The sequence below is a fragment of the Nomascus leucogenys genome, chromosome 20 (assembly GCF_006542625.1).
Source record: "Nomascus leucogenys isolate Asia chromosome 20, Asia_NLE_v1, whole genome shotgun sequence".
Taxonomy (NCBI): domain Eukaryota; kingdom Metazoa; phylum Chordata; class Mammalia; order Primates; family Hylobatidae; genus Nomascus; species Nomascus leucogenys.
The window spans coordinates 82,451,747-82,471,688 of NC_044400.1; the positions used below are offsets into that span (position 1 = coordinate 82,451,747).

The following is a 19,942-nucleotide window of genomic DNA, read 5'->3' on the forward strand; positions in this document are numbered from 1 at the left end:
CATCTCTAAACCAACAGAGATCCACCAATGTCACTGAGTATTAAAAACCAACCACCTACATCTTGGAGGGATCTAGCAAGAGGCTAGACCTTTGGTAACGTCAGCAACACTGCCCTCCCTTCCTTGATCAAATGAAGTGCTGGACACACAAGCACCATGAAACCCCACTGCGAAACCATTAGTGGGCCGGGCGCGTGGCTCACACCTGTCAGCCCAGCGCTTTGGGAGGTCAAAAGGCAGGGGGATCGCTTGAGTCCTGGAATCCAAAACCACCCTAGGCAACAGTCAAACCCCGTTTCTTTTTAAAAATATGAAATAAACCGCTAGTTAATGAAGAGGAAGAGAAGCTTGTTTCTGCTTTCCTATGAAGACCATCTACACCAGGGTACAGCCTGACTTCAGCAGCGCTAACTGTAGCAGGGACCTTTTAATGAATGCCAGGCACTGCTTGAAACAATACGTGGTCACTCATTTCACCCTGAGGTGACACAGGCGCTACCACTGCTTAAATCTGACAAGAATAAACAGTCACCAAGTGGGCCCTGATGTCTCCCAGTAAGGATGAATACAGAGGAGCCTGATTCACACCCCAGCAGGATGGCTCACAGCCTGTGCTCTTCAGCCCTTTGCTGAACTGCCCTGGGGCTGGGGGAACGCACAGCAACCTGGCCATACTGCATCCTCCACACCTGTCGCGACACCGTCCGTCCTGAGACGGACGGGAACACCAGGGCGCTCTGGGAGGAGAGAGAAGCTACGCAGCTCTCCAGGAAGGCAACACAGAACCACAAAGCTCAGCCGCAGCTCTAGGAAAGCTATGACCTTGATCTTTTAAGGAATTCCTTCCCAGGTGCTTCATATCAAATCCTCTACTAACTAGGTAAAGAACAAGTATCGGCTCCTTCTACTAGCAGCACAAATTTCATTCTAAGAAGTGCGACGTGGCTAGGTGACCACCCAAGGTCACGCAACCAGCGGCCAGACGGCAAGAGCTGTATTTCAGGTTTGGTGACGCCCATCAAAAAGGTCGCTGGGTGCCATCAGGCCGTGAGATTTCCCCCTACAGTTCCTAACTAGCGACCGGAGCACCCGGCACCTCCCAGCCCTGGGCTCCCGGGAGGGCGGCCGGACACCGGCCGGGAACGGCGCGCACTCCGTCTGCCTGGGCGCCAGAGACCCCCCCACGCCCCGCAAACTCCGGCTCCCACCCCAGCCCCAAATTCGCCACCCTTCGCGCTGCCAGAGTCGTCGCTGGCTCGGCTCACGCAGTCTTCAAGCAGAGGGGCCACAGTCGGGCGCCTGGCAGAGCCAAAGCCGCCGCCCCCGCCACACCTGCCCGGCGCGGACCGGGCGCCCCTGAGAAGCCCGCACGGCCCCGCGAGGCCGCGCCCAGCTCCCGCCGCCCTCGCCGCTGGCCCTCCTGGGGCGGCCCCTCGCGGCCCGAGGGCACTGGCTGGAGACGCCTTCGCTGTCCTCGGCCTGCGCGGCGCAGGCGCCCACCTTGAGGGTCGGGTACTCCTGGACCTTCAGGGTCATGGACAACTGAGCCGCCGACTCCTGCACCGCCATCTTGAAGCGGCCAAAACATTAGCGGGCGGGGTACGCGCGAGCGCGCTGCACGCCGGGAAATGACGCCGCGCGCCGGCCGGAGCGGGGCGGGGGCGGGCCGATGCGCCTTCACCAATCGTATCCGTCCAGTCGGCCGGAGGCGGAAGACGGCGCGAACCAATCGCTGCCGGGTTTCCTCTCGTTCAGCCAATCAACGATAGCCCAAACTGGCGGTTTCCTCCTTGAATTCGCTACCGGGTTCAGGACGCAGACGCCGGGCCTGGGGATGTTCCCGGCTCGGGGCGGGCTGATGGGGTGCGGGCTGCGGCCCGGGCCGGTGGAGCTGGGGCCGAGCGGGTTGGGGGACTTGGCGTCCGTCCAGTTACTCGGGGCTCCTGCGAGGTGGGCCCTTTTGGGTCCCTCGTGCCTGAGGTAACAAGGGCAACGCCGACAAAACGCCTGGCCACATGCGCTTGTAGCCAACTATTTTTCTTTAGCCCTATTTTTACCGATTTACAGCTGCTGGAATCCTGATGCGGAATCTCCGACTTCCAACTGGAAGAGGAAAGGCCCAGTACCTAAAATTGATTTATGGACAGAAACTCCCGAAGCATGGGAAGCGTGTGGCCTCTCCGCCCTCTCCTTGCAGGGCGGGCAGCGCTGGCATCCGGGTCGTGCCCTGCCTTCAATTCAGCCACTTCACATTCTCAGCCTTTCAGACACCACCCGTCTCCCTCCTTTCCAAAATAAAACTGAAATTAGGTTTTATTAATTAGGAAATGACGTCCTAATTAAACCACCTTGTGTTTCACATAACACATTTCTAAACAACTTTTAAAATATTTGGTGTTCAAACAAAGGAAAAATATCTAAGGTGACGCAGCGATGAAGCGAGAACCTCCGCTTGGAGCCTGCTACATGTTACAGCCGGAACACAAGACATCCGACCCGCACTGTGGAATCTTTCTCTGTCTTACTTAAACAGGAGTTGGGACTGTTATTCCTCAAGTGTGTGGCCGCAGACTCCAGTCTTTTAGACATTTGAAGTAAGTTTTACAGTGAAGTGCACAAATCTTAACTATACAGCTTTAATGAATTTTCACCCATATTTGCACTTTTATCTAACCATGTCCTGGTTGAGATTGAGGACATTTCCCGTGGCACAGAAAGCTCCTCTGCCCCTTCCCAGGCTATATCCCCGTCATTCTAACCCTGCTCCCCGTAACAGCGTTCCTGACCTTCCTGTAGATGGAAGCAGGCGCTCTGTACTCTTTGCACCCCTTCGCAGTTCGCATCGTGCCTGCCACTCTCCGGGATGGTCCCAGTAATACACGGGAGCACTGCCGCAGTTGGATGAACTGCCGTCCTCTTAGAGACTCTGCCTTCACTTCACCAGGGATTCAAGATTAACCCAAAGGAAAGGACACGGGTTTCATTTCCATGGTAAAATGATCCCATCCTAGTACCATCTACAGTCAGAAATATTTAGGAATTATAAGTCAGGTTTGCACATTGGAGAGGTTGTTTAACCCTCTACAACCTTTGAGTCATTCATTCTAGGTTTTCTTATGTTGGAAGATAAAACTGTATTTGAATTAGTCCTTTTGTGTTGTTGTTGTTGTTGTTTTTGAGATGGAGTCGCGCTGTGTCGCCCAGGCTGGAGTGCAGTGGCGCAATCTCGGCTCACTGCAAGCTCCGCCTCCCGGGTTCACGCCATTCTCCTGCCTCAGCCTCTCCGAGTAGCTGGGACTACAGGCGCCCGCCACCACGCCTGGCTAATTTTTTGTATTTTTAGCAGAGACGGGGTTTCACCGTGGCCTCGATCTCCTGACCTCGTGATCCACCCGCCTCGGCCTCCCAAAGTGCTGGGATTACAAGCGTGAGCCACCGCGCCCGGCCTTGAATTAGTCCTTTTGTAAACCAAAAAGTGTTTGAAACAGATCTCAATCAGTTTAGAAGTTTATTTTGCCAAGGTCAAGGATCATGAGCAGTGACACAGCCTCAAGAGGTCCTCAGAACACATGCCCAAGGCGGTTGGGTTACAGCTTAATTTTATACGTTTTAAGGAGATGTAGGCATCAATCAATACATGTGAGATTTACATTGGTTTGGTCCGAAAAGACAGGACAACTCAAAGCACAGCGGGGCTTCCAGCTCACAGGTGGATTCAAAGATGTTCTGATTGGCAATTGGTTGAAAGCCTGCTTATCTAAAGATCTGGAATCAAAAGAAAGGAGCATCTGGTTAAAATGGGTTGTGGAGACCAACGTTCTTATTACGTAGATGAAGTCTCATAGGTGGCCACCATTAGAGGCAATAGATGGCAAATGTTTCCTATCTAGATCTTTAAAAGCTGCTAGACTTGGCCGGGTGCTGTGGCTCACACCTGTAATCCCAGCACTTTGGGAGGCCGAGGCTGGCGGATCATGAGGTCAGAGATCAGGACTATCCTGGCCAACATAGTAAAACCCTGTCTCTACTAAAAATACAAAAATTAGCTGGATGTGGTGGCACTCACCTGTAGTCCCAGGTACTTGGGAGGCTGAGGCAGGAGAATCGCTTGGACCTGGGAGACAGAGGTTGCAGTGAGCCGAGATCACGCCACTGCACTCCAGCCTGGGTGACACAGCGAGACTCTTAAAAAAAAAAAAAAAAAAAAAAAAAGAGCTGCTAGACTCTCAGTTAACCGTTAACTTCTTCAGAATCTGAAAAGACCCGGAAAGGGAGGGCAAGGGATTCCCTACAGAATGTAAATTTCTCCCACAAGAGACAGCTTTGCAGAGCCCTTTCAAAATATGTCAAATAAATATATTTTGGGGTAAAACACTGATTTCCTTCAAGGCCAGCTATCTGTCATGTGACACTGTCCTAGAGTCAAGTTGGAATTTAGTGTCTTATTGCTACGAAGAGTCTGCTTTGTCAGTCTTAAGATCTCTGTTTTAATGTTAATGCTGGTAAGTTTTGTGCCTGAACTCGAAAGGGAGGAGGGGATACTGAGGCATGTCCGACCCTCCCTTCACGTTAATAGTGGCAGGAGGCAGACAGAGCAGTTACCCAGTGAAACCAGACCTTCAAGCCAAAGACAATTTAAAGCCGACCTACAAGTCCCAGGTAAATCCATGGACTGGATTGGGAACCTGTCTTCCTGCTTGGCATGCTTTCTTCTGATTGGTCCCCACCCTTCACCTATTTTACATATACCTATCCTTCCCTAATTGGCTTTTTGTTTGTTGGTTTTTGAGATGGAGTCTCGCCGTCTCCCAGGCTGGAGTCTCGCCGTCTCCCAGGCTGGAGTGCAGTGGCCCGATCTCGGCTCACTGCAAGCTCCGCCTCCCAGGTTCACGCCATTCTCCTGCCTCAGCCTCCGGAGTAGCTGGGACTACAGGCACCTGCCACCACGCCTGGCTAATTTTTTTTGTATTTTTAGTAGAGACGGGGTTTCACCGTGTTAGCCAGGATGGTCTCGATCTCCTGACCTTGTGATCCGCCCACCTCATCCTCCCAAAGTGCTGGGATTACAGGCGTGAGCCACCGCGCCCGGCCTCAATTGGTTTTTTACACTGTTGTCCCCACCTTTGCGTGATGCCTTTGTTTTAGCCATTTTTGCATCCTCACAAACCAATCAGTGTGCACTCTGAGCCCATGAAAGCCCCAAACCCAGCCACGTGGAGAAAGAAACCATCCAACTTCAGGTGGGGGACCACTCTCACATCCCTGCTCCACTGAGAGCTGCTTTGTCACTCAATAAAATTCTTCTCGCCGGGCGCGGTGGCTCACGCTTGTAATCCCAGCACTTTGGGAGGCCGAGGCAGGCGGATCACGAGGTCAGGAGATCGAGACCACGGTGAAACCCCGTCTCTACTAAAAAAAAATACAAAAAATTAGCCGGGCGTGGTGGCGGACGCCTGTAGTCCCAGCTACTCGGAGAGGCTGAGGCAGGAGAATGACGTGAACCTGGGAGGCGGAGCTTGCAGTGAGCCGAGATTGCGCCACTGCACTCCAGCCTGGGCGACAGAGCGAGACTCTGTCTCAAAATAAATAAATAAATAAATAAAATAAAATTCTTCTCCATCTTCCTCACCCTTCAATTGTCAATGTATCATCATTCTTCTTGGATGCAGGACAAGAGCTCGGGATGCACCAAATGTGAATACAGAGAAGGCTGTAACACCATGACCCTTTGCCCTTCACCAGCGGAGGGCAGCCACCCCACGTGACAGAAGCAGTGGCAGGACTGAGCCAGCCCTGGAGCCATGGGCTGATGCGGGGCAAGCGGCTGACAGAGCTACTGACACACCACTGTCCATCAGGATGCAGACTAAAAGAGCTAATTAGCATGCTGTAACACCCCTCTGGGGCTTCAGGATCACAGCACCCCTACCTGGGTGCCACTATGTTCCCCTTGTCTGGACGCCGGAGTCCACCATGGGAGTGGCTTGCAACATGCCTGGTCCAGCCACAAGCCCTGCACGGAGCCTGCTTCTGTGCTGTCACTTGGAACCGTTGGCTGGACCCTGCACTCACTCGCTCACACACCCCCTCCCAGTGGGGGCTGAGTGCACAGTCGCAACAGCCGCAAACACCGGAGTGTGGGCCTGGCATGACCTGACAGGCCAAGTGAATGGGCATCTCCTGTGGCAAACCTGGGCCTGAGCAAGGCCTGGGCAAGGGTGTCACTGGCTGGGGGTCTCTGGCTGACAAATGACCAAGAAAAGTCCTGCGTCGCCATCGTGTCCTGAACTAATTTCTCAAGTGTCTTTGAAACCCCCTTGGCTGAAGGTGGGGGTAAGGGGTTCCATTCAGTCAGTTGGGGGAGCTTAGAATTTTATTTTTGGTTTACGTAACTTGAAATTGTCCAATTGTCAGACTCTGACACCAACTCAGTATCCTACAATCCAACCCCATTCACACTCACCCGCAGAGTTAGCACAGACCCCACAGGCCAAGGTCTCCGTTCCACGAGGCTGTTCCCACTCCAGGTGACGGCTGCACATGGGGTGCCCGGGCCACCCACAAGGCAGATGACACATTTGGGGCTCCCACGAACCCTTCCTCAGGTTCAATAATTTGCTAGAATGACTCACAGAGCTCAGGAAACACTTATTGCTTCCCAGCTTATTATGAAGGACACAGCTCAGGAACAGCTAACGGGAGTGCGTCGGGCATGGTGGAGCGAGGAGCTCCCAAGCCTTCTCCGTGTGGCAACCGCTCAGCACTTCAGGGCATCCACCAGCCAGGAGGCTCTCCTGAATCTCATTATTCACACATTTTCGTATCTCAATCCCCAGCCCCCCTTATCCCGAGAGGTGAAGGTGGAGTGGGAGAGGGGCTGAGAATTCCTGCCAACGAATCTCTGGGTCTTTCTAGTGATATCTGGAGGCCCCACCCAGAGTCACCTCATTAACATAAACTCAGGTGTGGTGGGAAGGGGCTCCTCATGAAGAAAGCAGACACTCCTACACTCAGGAAATCGCAAGGGTTCTAGACACTCGGGGACTGAACCAGGGACCAAGACCAAATATACTTTTTGTTGTAGTATAGCATTCAACAGCTGCTATGTTCCGCGTCTCTTGGTTCAAACTTCCAAAATCTTAGGCTCCAAAGTCTTGCCCAGCGTGGGTCGGCTGTCCATCTGGACTAATCAGCTATGCCAGGAATGAGCTGTGGGGCACACGTGGTTCCCTTGTGTGAGTGGGCCAGGGGCGCCCAGAGAAGAGCAGCCCAGAAGACGGGTGGTGCTGGGTGCTTCCTGCATGGCCACTGTGTGGGAGGACCTGACCTCTGGCTCAGGGACGCACTATCATAGCCAGCTCACATCACATGCTGCAAGGGGTCCACATCCTGGGGCCCTTCTTATCTCCACTGATGGACAGCAGGGCTCTGCTACTTAAAGGTAACCCCCTCAAGGTCGAGGGGGTGACTCTGCCCCGAGCTGCAGGACACAGCACTTCCTCTTGCCCAGCCAGATCAGTTTTCTGCGCTGGAGTTGCCCTTGTCGTTATTTTGATCCACACATCTCGTAAGAGGTGGTTAACACCTGCTGAAAAACTTAATTCTGGAATGAATGAAACATGTACCTCACATCAGGTGAGAAGATTTTACACAGTTCACTGTTCTGTTGGTTTTTTTTTTTTTTTTTTTTTGAGACAGTCTTGCTCTGTCACTCAGGCTATAGTGCAGTGGCACGATCACAGCTCACTGCAGCCTCTACCTCCCGGGCTCAACCAATCCTCTCACTTCAGCCTCCTGAGTAGCTGGGACTACAGGCATATGCCATCATGCCTAGCTAATTTTTAAAGTTTTTTTTGCAGAGACAGGGTTTCACCACATTGCCCAGGCTGGTCTCAAACTCCTGGGCTTGGGCGCTGACTGTTTTGTTGGCAAGAAAATAGCATTCGATTTTCCCTTAAAATTATTTAGTAACACAAACTATAATTAGTTCCTATGGTTAGCTGTAGAGGTGGAATCGACTCAAGCCACACAATTGCTATCTTCACAACATCTGTTTGTAAATGTCTCCAGTAAAGGCCTCCTGGCTCCCTATTATTTATTCATATTATAAATAATCTAAGGTGGTTTAAAGTACATGGGAGAATACTTTGTTATGTGCAAATGCTGTGTCATTTTATATCACGGACTTGAGCATCCGGGGATTTTGGTATCTGAGGAGCGCCCTGAAGCCAATCCCCATGGATACTGAGAGACAGCTGGATACAGATGGCAAATAAGCGCATGAAAAGACATCCAACGGTGCTAGTCACACAGGAAATGCAAAGGAAAGCCCGAATGAGAGAGATCACTACCTACCTATTAGAACAGCTAAAACGGATAACATTAAAAATAGTGACAACACCAAATGTTGGCAAGAATGCAGCTCTCACATATCACTGGTGAGAAGGTGAGCTGGTCCAGTCACGCGGGCGAGACAGTCTGATGGGTCCTTAAAAAGTGAAACATTCGCTTACTTCACAACCCAGCAATCACACAGCTGAACACTTGTTCCAGAGAATCAAAAACTTACATTCACATAAAAACCTACGTGCAAATGTTCGCAGATGTCTTTGAAATAACACAAAACGAAAACACCTGGAAACAATGGACCATCCCTGAAAAGATGCATGGATGAAGAAACAACCCCATCCCCCATCCTCCACGAGCGACACCCCGGGGTCCCGGTGTGAGAAGAGGAAGGGGTCGCCCGTGTCCCCCTCCTCAGACCTGCGCCCAAGGTCCCTGCACCCAATTCCCTGCCCAAACAGCCCCTCCTCCTGGTCCTCATGTTCCCCACCCCGGTGATCACGCCCTGACACTGTGGTTCACTGGATGTGCACCCGTCCACATCGGCTTCAAGCCGCTTCTCCCCAGGCAGGTCCGTGTTGCCCGAACTCTGCCCTGCCAGCCCCATTGTCTCTACTCCAGACCCTACTCATCCCTCCTCCTGCCAGGTTGCCCTCGGGTTCACTCACCTCCCTGGAAGGCACACTCTGACCCAGGCCAAGCTTCTCTGACCCCTCTCCTTGGCTTACCCACTGTTGCTTTTAGCTCCTGTGACTTCAAGTGCTGCCTCTGGGCCCCAGGCTCATCGGCTATCCACCTCCACCGGGGGGTTCCATGGGCGTGTCCTGTTCCCTAGGTCTCCTCAGAAACCCCGTCCTCCCTGGAGCTTAGGTAGGACAGCAGCCCAGAGTCAGTGCAAGCCACCCGCCACCCCAGGCTTCTTCCTCACCGCGTCTCAGCCCTACCACTGGAAAGCAGCCCTTCCCCTGTGACCATGAACGCCACTGTGTCTCCCTGCCTTGCTTCTTCAATCCCCCTGTGAGAGCAGCCAGAGTGACCCTTATGAAGACAAACCCAAAATCTCCCTGCCCCCAAGTCCTTCCACCCTTCTCACGGCCCACAGAGCACAGCTCCCATCCTGGCCACCTCTATCCAGCTTCCCCACCTGCCACACTCCTCCTGCCTCACCCAGCCCCGGGGATTGCTTTCCAGGGACACTGCTGGCGTTACTCACACCTGCTGATCCCAGGCCTGTGGCACTTAGGAACCCGACAGTGTGATGCATCTGCTGCCAGGCCTGGCAGGAGTCCAAAGGCCCAGGGGAGGCACGGGACCCAGAGGATGGGGCAAAGTGGGCAGGACTGGAGCCATCACCTCTCGGTCTAAACCCAAACATTGCCAGACACTAGCTCTGGGGTCCCAGGCCACAAATGGTTACGCAGAAGTCCCTGTGCGCCGTCCCCTTGGCTCCTGTACCCTGTACTGTAGCAGCGCTGTCTCACCAGCCTGCTTGGAGTTTGACGCAAGTCTAGCTGGGTGAGAAGCGTCTAGGGCAGCGGCAGGCAGCCTGTGCTGTGTTAGCTCGGGGTTCAGCAGAGTTGGACGCGTAGTTGGGTGACAGGCGTGTAGGGTGGGCAGTCTGTGCTGTGTTAGCTTGCGGTTCAGCAATGGATACAGCCCTGGAGTTTCCTACCCACCTCGAGACACTGTTCTGAGGGTCACCTTAGACATGCTCGCCACAAGTGAAAACCACCTGCGGATGCTTGTGATTCCCCAGAAGTGCTTATTTAAACTCTTCCATACACCAAGAAGTTCAAAGCCACCTCGAATCCAGAAGGGCCCATTGCCTGCCCCCGCTCCACTTCCATGCCCTCCTGGGGATGGGCACGAGCAGGGATCTTGCCCCCTGCATATCATGAAGATGTTGGCTGGGAGACAGAAGCTTCCAGTTCTCTCTGATTTTGTAGGATGAGAGCTGCAGCTCACAGAACCCCGCGTGGCACTCACACCACTGCCTCACCTCCACCTCCCTCTCCAGTCTTACATATCTGCCTTAGCCTGGCGGAGCTTGGCCAAGGGTGTCCCTTCGCTCAGCACAGCTCTGCCGGGGCTGGGGTGTCCTCCTGGGCTTGCTCACGATTCTGCTGACCATCTTGCCACGTGGCCAGCACGCTCCTTAAATCCTGTCCCTCCTGGGGGCTCCTGTTAACAGGCAGATCTTTCAACCTTGGATTTTTTTCTTCCAACGTTCTCACAAATCCTTTAGCTCAGACACCTCTTGAAGAGGCTTGCATTGGTTTTCCTGGCTGTGATAAAAGTTGCTTTTATAAATCTCAGTTTTTCACCAAATCCTAATGAAATCTTATCTGGCTGTTTCATTCCTTTAGACAACTCTTCCAACTTTGGATCGGTGTCTTCATGGCAAGGCATTCCTGTCTCACGCTGAACAAGGACTACCCAGAGAAGGAGGCAGCCCAAAGGACACACCAGAACAGCAGGCAGAGCTGGTCCTGGGCCTCGGCCGGCCTCAGTCACCTTGGCCTCAGTGGCACCCCAGTGCTGTGGGCCCCGATGGGAGCTGAGCTCCAGGGAGCACTAACCACTGGTGAGGCCTCTGCACTGGGCCCTGAGTGGCTGACGTTTCTGTGCCCGCCTCACATAAGGACGGCCCCCTCTTCATTCACAGGTAAACCCTGACCTGGGCCCTCCACGGAAAGACATGTTTCCACCTGGGCTGGGGTCTCAGACTTTCTGCTTCAGGGTAACGATGCTCCACTTTTGGCTCCACATACCAGGCTTCTGTTGTCTTCCGACCCTGTTTCTTAGCCCTCCATTTATTGTATTATAATTGTGTTTGTACTGTGGTGGCACCAGAAGGACCATGTGCCAGCTGCTGGGGCATCACCAAGAGCTGGAGTAAGGCCAGGGCCAGGGTCAGGGATGCTGGGAGGCGATGGATGGTTCCCGAGGTCGCCATCCACGCTCTGCAATGCCTGTGCTCGCGTTGCTGGAGAACAGTGTGGTGGGCACCTGGGGACTGCTGGGAGGCCTTTCTCATCCACCAGGCAGCAGCCACTTCCAGCTGGGTCCTCTGGTCTTTGCAGAGGCGCTGTCCACAGGCAGATAAGGTCACGGGGAACTGCAGGTGAAACTGTGGTGCTGGATGCCAGGTGGGCAGGTGGGTGGGACTCCAGAGGATGACAAATGTGGGTCAAGGCCACTCTGCTGAGCCAGGGGCCCCTGTTCAAAAACCATGGCTTTAGAGTCCACAGGTGGGCAGGAGGCTGCCGGTCCTGAGCTGTGGATGGGTGGTGGCCCTCAGCTGACCAGCGAGTCAAATGCAGAGAACTGGGACGGAGGTTCCGACGGTGGGAAGCGGTCCAGGGGGCTCTCCATGTTCGGCGACAGTTGCCCTTTGTTGAGTGGGGAGTCCAAGGTGGACCCAGGGACTTAGGATACGCAGCAGGGCCCCAGCCCGTGGGACTTTGTGCGGGGCTCCGAGGAGGTAGATGCAGGGTCTGCAGGGGGAATGGGCTGGAGGCTCTGGGCTACGGTGCAGGTGGGACAGGGAGGGCTTGGATAGTGTCTGAAAGCAGGTGGGCCTCACTCTGGGTCAACAGGGGCTCTTTGCCGAGCACAGAGTCCACACAGAGACCTTGGATGGCAGGTCTGCAGCTGGGCAGGGGTCCCGGACATGGGGCCCACGGTACCACCCAGGAGGGGTAAAGGTGTTTGTGGACGTGAGGGCGGACAGCAGAGCTCAGGTGAGAGGCCCCGGTCAGGGGCCGAGGGTGCGGGGCAGCGCAAGGAGGAGTGGGCTCCTTAGTCTCCCAGTGCAGGTCCCAGCTTGGAGCCCCGCCCCTCACAAAGCTCTGCCCTGGGATTTCCAAGGTGACCCTGACCCTGGCTGAGAGCCTTATGCTCCAACCATTTCCTCCGCTGCTGGAGCTTCTGAAGGTCAAGACCCCTGGGTCTGAGGAGTGGGGACCTCACCAAAAGGAAGACCAGGTGCCACGTGGGTGGGATTCCAGTGCCTGGGCCAGGACAGAGGAGATCAAACTCCAGGAGGAGGAAGGTTCTGCACCAGGGGCCAGGCAATGGGGGAGTGGGCTGCCTGCCTGAGAACGTGGACGTAGCTAGCTCCTAAACGGCACCCGCCCCGCGTCCCGCGCTGTTGTCTGTCCCCTCCTATGGCAGCAGTCAGCAGCCAAGACTTCAGCCCCTCTTGCTAGTGGCGCCGGCGTCACTGTGATTTCTACAGCCACGAAGACGATCCGTTCTGTGCCTAGACGTTTGCTCCTTGACCTCCTCGCTCTCTGTTGCAAACGTTATTGGTATTCCCAGCAGCAGCCTGTTTCTTCCACACAGAATAACGATACTACTAATAAATGGAAATGTAAATTGTTCCAGTCTCCTGATACGATGGGCTCTGAGGAAGTCAGTCTGTCCTCGGGGAATACGCCGGGACTGAAGGAAGCCTGTGATGAGCCTCCCCTTCCCCTTTGCTAGGACTGTTGGGGGTCGGGGGGCGGGGGTTGACACGGTTCTGGCCAGTAGGGCCTGAGGAGATGTCTGCTGTAGGAGGCAGGTGATATCTGGGAAAGTTGTATCTCTTTAACCAAAAAAAGGCAAAGGGTGGGAATCAGGCACCACTCTTTGCATACGGCCTGGCAGGGTGAATATTCAATGTTAGGAGCTGTAGCAGCCAAAGTGAGACTGTGAGAAAAGAGGTAAAGAAAATGCCAAGAAACTGTGTAGCTACGGCCATTGTCCAGTCTCCGCATTCTCTCAACCCTTTTCATCCTCTTAGCACCCACAGGAGATAGTCAGGTCATAATCCTCATCATCTCATCAACTCACTTTACCCTCCGGCTACGTGAAAGGGAGGCATCGTACTAATCTCCCAACCCACATTCTCTCAACCCTCTTCATCCTCCCAGCAACCTGCAGAAAGGCATGGCACCATCTCCTTAGTCCACGAACCTGCCTGACTCTACCAACCACAAAAAAAGATATGGCATTGTCTCAATGTTCCATCAACCCACTATAATAACTTCTCCATCACATGAAAGGAAGGAGTGTACTAATTTTCACCTCCAATCAACCCATTTCAAATGCCCATGTTGTCATAATCTCCATTTTCCATCAACCCATTTCACCTTCCCAACCTTCCAAGCGGACAGCACTATCATAATCTCATCATCCCATTGATCTAGTTCAGCCCACCAACCACACACAGGAAAGAAATTTCAATTATGCATCGACCCGTGACTTCCACCGGAACACGCACGGAGGAGGCCTATCATAATCTCAGCGTGACCTCAACTCATCTTCATTCTCCCATTACAATGAGGGAGCTATTGTAATATTCTCATTTCCCAGAACCCACTTGACTCCCTGGATAATTGTCATAATCTCCATTTTCTATGACCGATTTTACTCTCCCAACTGCCCATGAGGAAGACATATCATCATCTCAATTCCAATCAATATTCTTCTGGCTCTTGAAATCCACAGAGAAGGATTATCATAATCTCCATGTTTCATCATTCCACTTCTCTCTTGCAAACACGACAAGGGGTTGTCATCCATTTTCTGTCAACCCACTTCACCCAACCACTCATGGGGAAGGCATATCATAATCTCCCTTTTACATCATTTCTCTTAATCTCCAACTACTCATGAGGAGGGCACTTGCCACCATAATCTCTATTTCCAAGACAGGAAAAGCAGGCCCAGAGAAGATGAGCTTCTGCTCACAGTCACCCAGCTGGTAATTGGAGGTTTTAGAGTCAAACCCAGCATCTGGCTCCAGAGTCCCATGCCCCATTCCCTCCTGGTGACAGGTGTGCTCCACGGGACTCTTACAAAGATGGATGTCAATGTGCTGCAACAGATGCCTAATAACAATCCGAGAGGAAAAGTGGAAAGCTATCTGAGCAAAACCTACAAGTTGGGAATGGGAGCAGAGATGAGAAGTAACAATTTTAAAGACCTCACAGCAAAGTGGGGAGCATGAGGAAGAGAAAGCTTGGGCCCAGGAGTTCAAGACTAGCCTGGGCAACACAGCTAGACCCTGTCTCAAAAAAGAAAAATTCAATACCTGAAGTCTAACGAGGCTCTGAGTCCTGATTACCAATTGTCAACAAAACTGTTTCTGTCTCACAGAACCGCAACAGGCAGGCAAACACAAAGCCATCCTGTTGTCTTCCTGTTCCTGTGGGCACACTCGTTCACATCTCTCCTGACGGTGTAGCCCTTTGAGTGCCCTTGTTCCAGTTCCTGATTCACATGGATCCAGGGAGGCCTCGTCTCCTTTCCCATGTGAGTGTGGAGACTTAAACCCCGAGGCTCCAGACCAACACTCTCCTGGGCTGCTGCCCTTTGGCTCTCACACTTTAAGACCTGGTTTTCAGCCTTCTGTTTATCTCTGGTTCCTGTCACATCCCTGACCTCCTTGTGAGCTCAGCTCTGCATCAAGTTTGTTGTTTCTATCTTGTGCTCACAAATTCTGTTCTGGGAGGCTTTTGGGGTTAGACCATCACAGGTAGAGACAGAAGTGGAAATCTACTTTCGCACTATTTCTAAGATCAGTTTCTAGGCTTGTTTTCAGAACATTTGCCATCCCCCTCTGCTCTGGTTTGAATAATTGTCCCCTCCAAAATTCATGAAGTTTGATTGTCATTGTGACGATCTTAAGAGGTGGAACCTTTGAGAGGCGATTCAGCCACAAGGGCTTTGCCCTCCTGAATGGGCTGGAGCTGTTATCATGGGAGTGGGCTTCTTATAAAAGGGTGGGTTCAGCACCCTTTTCTTTCTCTCTCTCTTTGCCCTTCTGCTATTCTGCGATGTGATGATGCAACAAGGAGGCCCTCACCAGATGCAGCCCCTTGAGGTTGGACTTCCCAGCCTCCAGAACCATAAGCCAATAAGCTTCTGTAAACTATCAGTTACCCAGTCTGTAGGAGTCTGCTATAGCAGCACAGAATGGATGAAGACATCCTCTGTATCATTTTGCAATCCTACACGAAAGATGTTCTTTTGTACCCATTTCATCACTGGCTAAACTGGACTCTGGAGGGCTAAAGTAACAAGGCAGGTCTGTCTGCTTCCAGAGGACCTGTCCTGCTGCGGTGGTTCTGAGCTCCCCTGGGCTTTGTGGCATTTTACAGCTTGCAGTCATCCTGCAGGGTAGATGTTATTTCTCTTCCCATCTTATGGCTGAAAACCAAGCCTTACAGCAGTTATACAAGTTATATGGCAGTTTTCAGCGACTGTATTAAAAAATACTTTAGGTAGACAATGTGGTGTATATACACAATGGTACACCAGTCAGCCTTAAAAAGGAAGACAATACTACCATATATGACAATCTGGATGAACAAGAAGGGCGTTATGTGAAAAAACCAGGCACAGGAAGACAAATGCTGCATGATCTCACTTACAGGTGAAATCTAGAAAAGCTGAACTCACAGAAGCAGAGGGTAGAATGGTATTTATCTGGGGCTGGGCAGTGATCTTGGTCAAGGGATACAACATTTCAGTTACACTGGAGGAATATGTTTTAGGGCTCTATAGTAGGACATGGTGACTGCAAAATTGCTAAGAGAGTAGATGCTAAGTGTCCTCACCACACCAAAAAACAAAAAGTATGTGAGTTAATGCATGTTAATTAACTTGATTTAGCCATTCCACAATGTATACATATTTTAAAACAAGTTGTAAACAATATATACAATTATTACTTGCCAATTAAAATACATACATTTAAAAATATTTTAGATATTTGTCCATTTTTGTTTCAAGTTTACTTGCTGGTCATTTTATTGTTAAAAAATTCTTGGTTGTTTTTGGCTGGGCACAGTGGCTCAAGCCTGTAATCTCAGCACTTTGGGAGGCTGACGCGGGTGGATCACCTGAGGTCAGGAGTTCGAGACCAGCCTGACCAACATGGTGAAACCCCATCTCTACTAAAAATATACAGAATTAGCTTGGCGTGGTGATGGGTGTCTGCAATTCCAGCTACTCGGGAGGCTGAGACAGGAGAATGGCTTGAACCCGGGAGGCAGAGATTACAGTGAGCTGAAATTGCACCATTGCACTCCAGCCTGGGCAACAAGAGCAAAACTCTGTCTCAAAAAATAAAAATAAAAATGACTGTTTTTTTTCTGTGTGTACATGACTGACAACACCTTTAATACCTCATCAACGTTCCCAGGCACTTTTTGTATTTGAGGTGTGTGAAGTAATAGGGTGGCCCTTGTCTTCAGCGTGATACTGAACACACCGACCAATAAAATGGGGGCCTTTGGCTGCACACCAGGCGCTCTGGGTACTAACGAGCTCGCCCCCGACTCCGTGCCAGGAATCAGAACGGTTGCCCGGGAGAGTCGGCAGAAAGAGGAGGAACCGGACGCAGTGATCTACCTGGTTTGTCCTGGTGTTAAGTAACTTGGAGTTTTTCTTTCACACGTGGCTGGCACAGAGGAGACACTCATAAATACCCGAGTCGAATAAAATAGTCCATTGACGTGGAGTCGCATGAAGCAGCATTCGTCCATCCAAAACGCCGATGCTTGTTTAGAGTGGACTCAGTTTTCCCCCAATACTAGGTTGTCCCACGCGATGGACAAAAATAGCCCATGTGGGAACAGAGGCTGGCCGGGGAGACCTAGTGCCCATGCCTCTGGCACCCCCACCAAGGTGGCTGTCCAGTAGCTCCCAGGACAGCCCATCCGTGTAGGGCAAACACAGTGAGCCCCTCCTGTGTGCAGGCACATGGCAGGCCCAGGCACAGGGAGGTGGGTGGGCAGGCACACGAACAGCCAAACACTGACCCTGGAGGGCGGTGGTCATCTGCTCATCACAGGGGAAACACTGGAGGTGGGAGAGGCAGGTGGTGCCCGCAGGAGTTGGGACAAGCTGTGCACACGGCCGGGCGCACGCAAAGCTGAGGCTTCTTTGTGAGCAATACGGTCACATTTGGGTGTAGGAATCTTGGCTGGAGTTGCCCAACGTGGGGAGCAGACAGCTCTGCAGCCAGAACCACCGCTGGAGACGGCAGCGCTTGGAACAAGCCAGGACAGTGGGACAGACGGGCCGGGGCCAAATATAAGTCGTGATAACACGCCGACAAGTTGTGCAGAAGGACACTGTGTGCAGACGGAGGCCATGGAGAGTGGTGATGGGGAAGACGCTGGATCCCTGGCTGGCCTGCATCCCTCTCCGTTCTCAGTTGCCTGTGGAATTCCGGGGAGCTCTACTCCATCCAGCTACACTGCACATAAAAGTGCACAGGAAGTGGATCCTGGAGAGGAACTGCTCTTCCGGGCTGAGCTTGCTGCTCATGGCAGCCCCACCTGCAGGACCCAAAGCCTTATGTGATGTTTGCTGGACACTCAGCCACGTGGCTGCCTGTTGAGCTCTGTAAGTCCATGCGGGAGCCAGGAATTTCTCCCCAGAAGCCTCTCCATTTTATTCACCACCCCCTAGTAAATCACAACCCGACTTGCTGCAGAGGATGGAGTGCCTGGGACTCGTCTGACCCCAGCTCCCCTGGGGAAGGGGGGTGGCACGTCCCAGCGCCCGGCCACCTGCTGCCTTCTCCTGGGCGGCCTGTTCATGCCGAGCAGACAGGAAAGTCCAGTGAGGTCCCTGCCTGTGCACTCCACGAAGCACGTCGTCCCTTCCCGGCAGCCTCACCTAGGCCCCTCCAGCTGCAACCCCTTGTCCCCTACACCGATGCCTGGCCTTGGAGGTTACTGCTCATTTTTCTGGAATTTTCTCTCAGATCTCTGCAGGGCTGCCCCTCCCCCTACAAGGGCTCCACACGTGTTCCCTCCTTCATGACTCCCACTGGGCTTCCCCGACAGGGCCCCACCCTCCCCAAAGCTCTGGTGACACCTGCCAGGTTTCCTCCAGGCCACAGCTCGGCAGCCCGATCTTAGAACAGAACGTGGCACGCAGGGCAGGTCTGGCTGAGGGCCCAGCATTGTCAGCGGGGTCGGAGGTCTTCCCAGGCCTCGAAGGGGAGACGTGGGCTTCTCAGGGCAGCCCAGGATGCGTCCTCACGAACCACAGCGAAACTACAGCAGGTGTCTCGCGGATAGCAGTCTGCATCATTCCGTCTCCATGCCGTGGTTTCTGAAATTATGCAACTATCTGAGCATTCCAGAGGGCTGAGTAGCCACGCGCAGAGGCCCTCTCCATGGGGTGGATGGAAGGGTCCACTCGCGGCGCGAGGACTATCCCTGGGCCCCTTGGGAGAGTCTGCAGGGGCAGCCCCTGGGTGAGCAGGCCCGGTGCGGCCTCTCCCTGAAGGGACTTTCGTGCCCTCCCGGGTCGGGGCGTCACCGGCAGCAGGCAGGGCTTTGATATTAATGCTTAAAGGGAAAGCAGAGCTGAGCTGCCAGGACGTTGGTTAGCTACAAACCCTACTCGTTAAAAGAGACGGGGTCGGGGAGGGGGTTCTCCAGCCCTGAACTTCCCGGGCCGGGCAGGACGCGGCCCCTCCCGGAGTCGGGGCCCCCTCGCCTGGGGACGCACTGGAGCGGGCGCGCTTCTCCTCCCGGGGCCCCATGTGCCGCCGGCTCTCGGACGGTAAATCAGGGCCCAGGTGGGGGCGATGGCGGCCCGCGGCCTCGGTGCCCCTGGCCAGCCCAGGGGCCAGCGGGACCGCAAGGACAAACTCCCCGGAGGCGCCCGGGCCAGGCCGCGGGGCGAGAAGCGGGAGGGCGGCGGCCGGCGGAGCGGGAAGGGAGTGGGGCGGCCGCGGCGCGGAGAAGCGCCATTTACGTTGGGGCCCGCGCCGGGCGCTGACGTGGGCGGCCCTGTCTCGGCTTCCGGGCCCGGCGCCGTCCCGCAGGGGTCCTCGGGGCGGACGGCGCTCCCCCCAGCGGCGCTGAGCCCGGCCCGACCCTGCCGGCCTTCCTCGGGGACAGGCGGTTTAGAACGTGCGGAACACCGAGCCCGGGGTCTCTGGCGGGCTGCAGCCTCCGCAAGCTTCCCGCCAGGCTCCCGCCCCGCCCCGCAGCCGCGTCCCGGCCGGGCGGGCCCTGAGCCGCCCGCGTGAGTCCGTGCGCCGCCCGCGCCGGGAACCAGGAGACCAACCGCGAGGCCCCGCCCGCGCGCGCCGCCGTGTCCCCGCCCGCGCGGTCGTCGGAGCGCGGCTCAGCGGCGCGGCGGAGACTCGGCACGGCGGCGGCCAGGCGCAGGCGGGCGGGCGGAGCAGCGGACGGCGCCGAGGCCGCCCCACGCGCCGGGCTCGCGGCGGCGCAGCGCGCCGGAGTGGTCGGGGCCCGCGGCCGCTCGCGCCTCTCGATGGGCAGCTCGCACTTGCTCAACAAGGGCCTGCCGCTTGGTAAGGCCGCGCGCGCGCGCGTTTCCGGCCGCGGGCGGGGGCGGGGCGGGGCGGGGGCCGCGCGGGCGGGGGTCGCGGGGGCGGACCGAGCGCGCGCCCGCGGGCCGCCGGCTTTGTGTGCGAGTGCGCGTGCGCGCCGGCGTCCGCGCGTGGCCGTGGTCGGGGGCGGGACCGCGGGAAGGGTCTTGCGCATGCGCGGGCCGCTGCGTGTGCGCGAGCGCCGCAGTCTGCCCTCCCCGTCCGCGGCCCGCGCAGGTG

At 54.6% G+C, this 19,942-nt stretch overlaps 2 protein-coding genes and 1 pseudogene across 7 annotated transcripts in view; 1 reads left to right on the forward strand and 2 right to left on the reverse strand.

The window, feature by feature from the left end:
- MAEA (macrophage erythroblast attacher) overlaps positions 1–1,632 on the reverse strand; it is a 49,221-nt gene extending 47,589 nt beyond the window's left edge. The window contains exon 1 of the mRNA XM_030801140.1: positions 1,501–1,632. Coding sequence (XP_030657000.1) covers positions 1,501–1,569 — 69 coding nt within the window. The 5' untranslated portion in view covers positions 1,570–1,632. The remainder of the gene's footprint in view (positions 1–1,500) is intronic.
- A 14,385-nt stretch (positions 1,633–16,017) lies between these two features.
- On the reverse strand, positions 16,018–18,443 carry LOC115831822 (annotated as a pseudogene). The gene has a single exon (XR_004027311.1). The product of XR_004027311.1 is annotated as an uncharacterized LOC115831822 (transcript).
- A 1,026-nt stretch (positions 18,444–19,469) lies between these two features.
- Positions 19,470–19,942, forward strand: part of CTBP1 (C-terminal binding protein 1) — a 35,847-nt gene continuing 35,374 nt past the window's right edge. The window contains exon 1 of one of the 5 annotated variants that reach the window (XM_030801139.1): positions 19,470–19,684. Coding sequence is in view for 2 of the 5 variants with exons in the window: in XM_030801132.1 (XP_030656992.1) it covers positions 19,645–19,684 (40 nt within the window). In the remaining 3 variants the exon portion in view is untranslated. Of the gene's footprint in view, positions 19,685–19,870; positions 19,940–19,942 lie in introns of those variants that run through there. The other 4 variants (XM_030801132.1, XM_030801131.1, XM_030801134.1 and 1 more) reach the window with 4 other exon arrangements.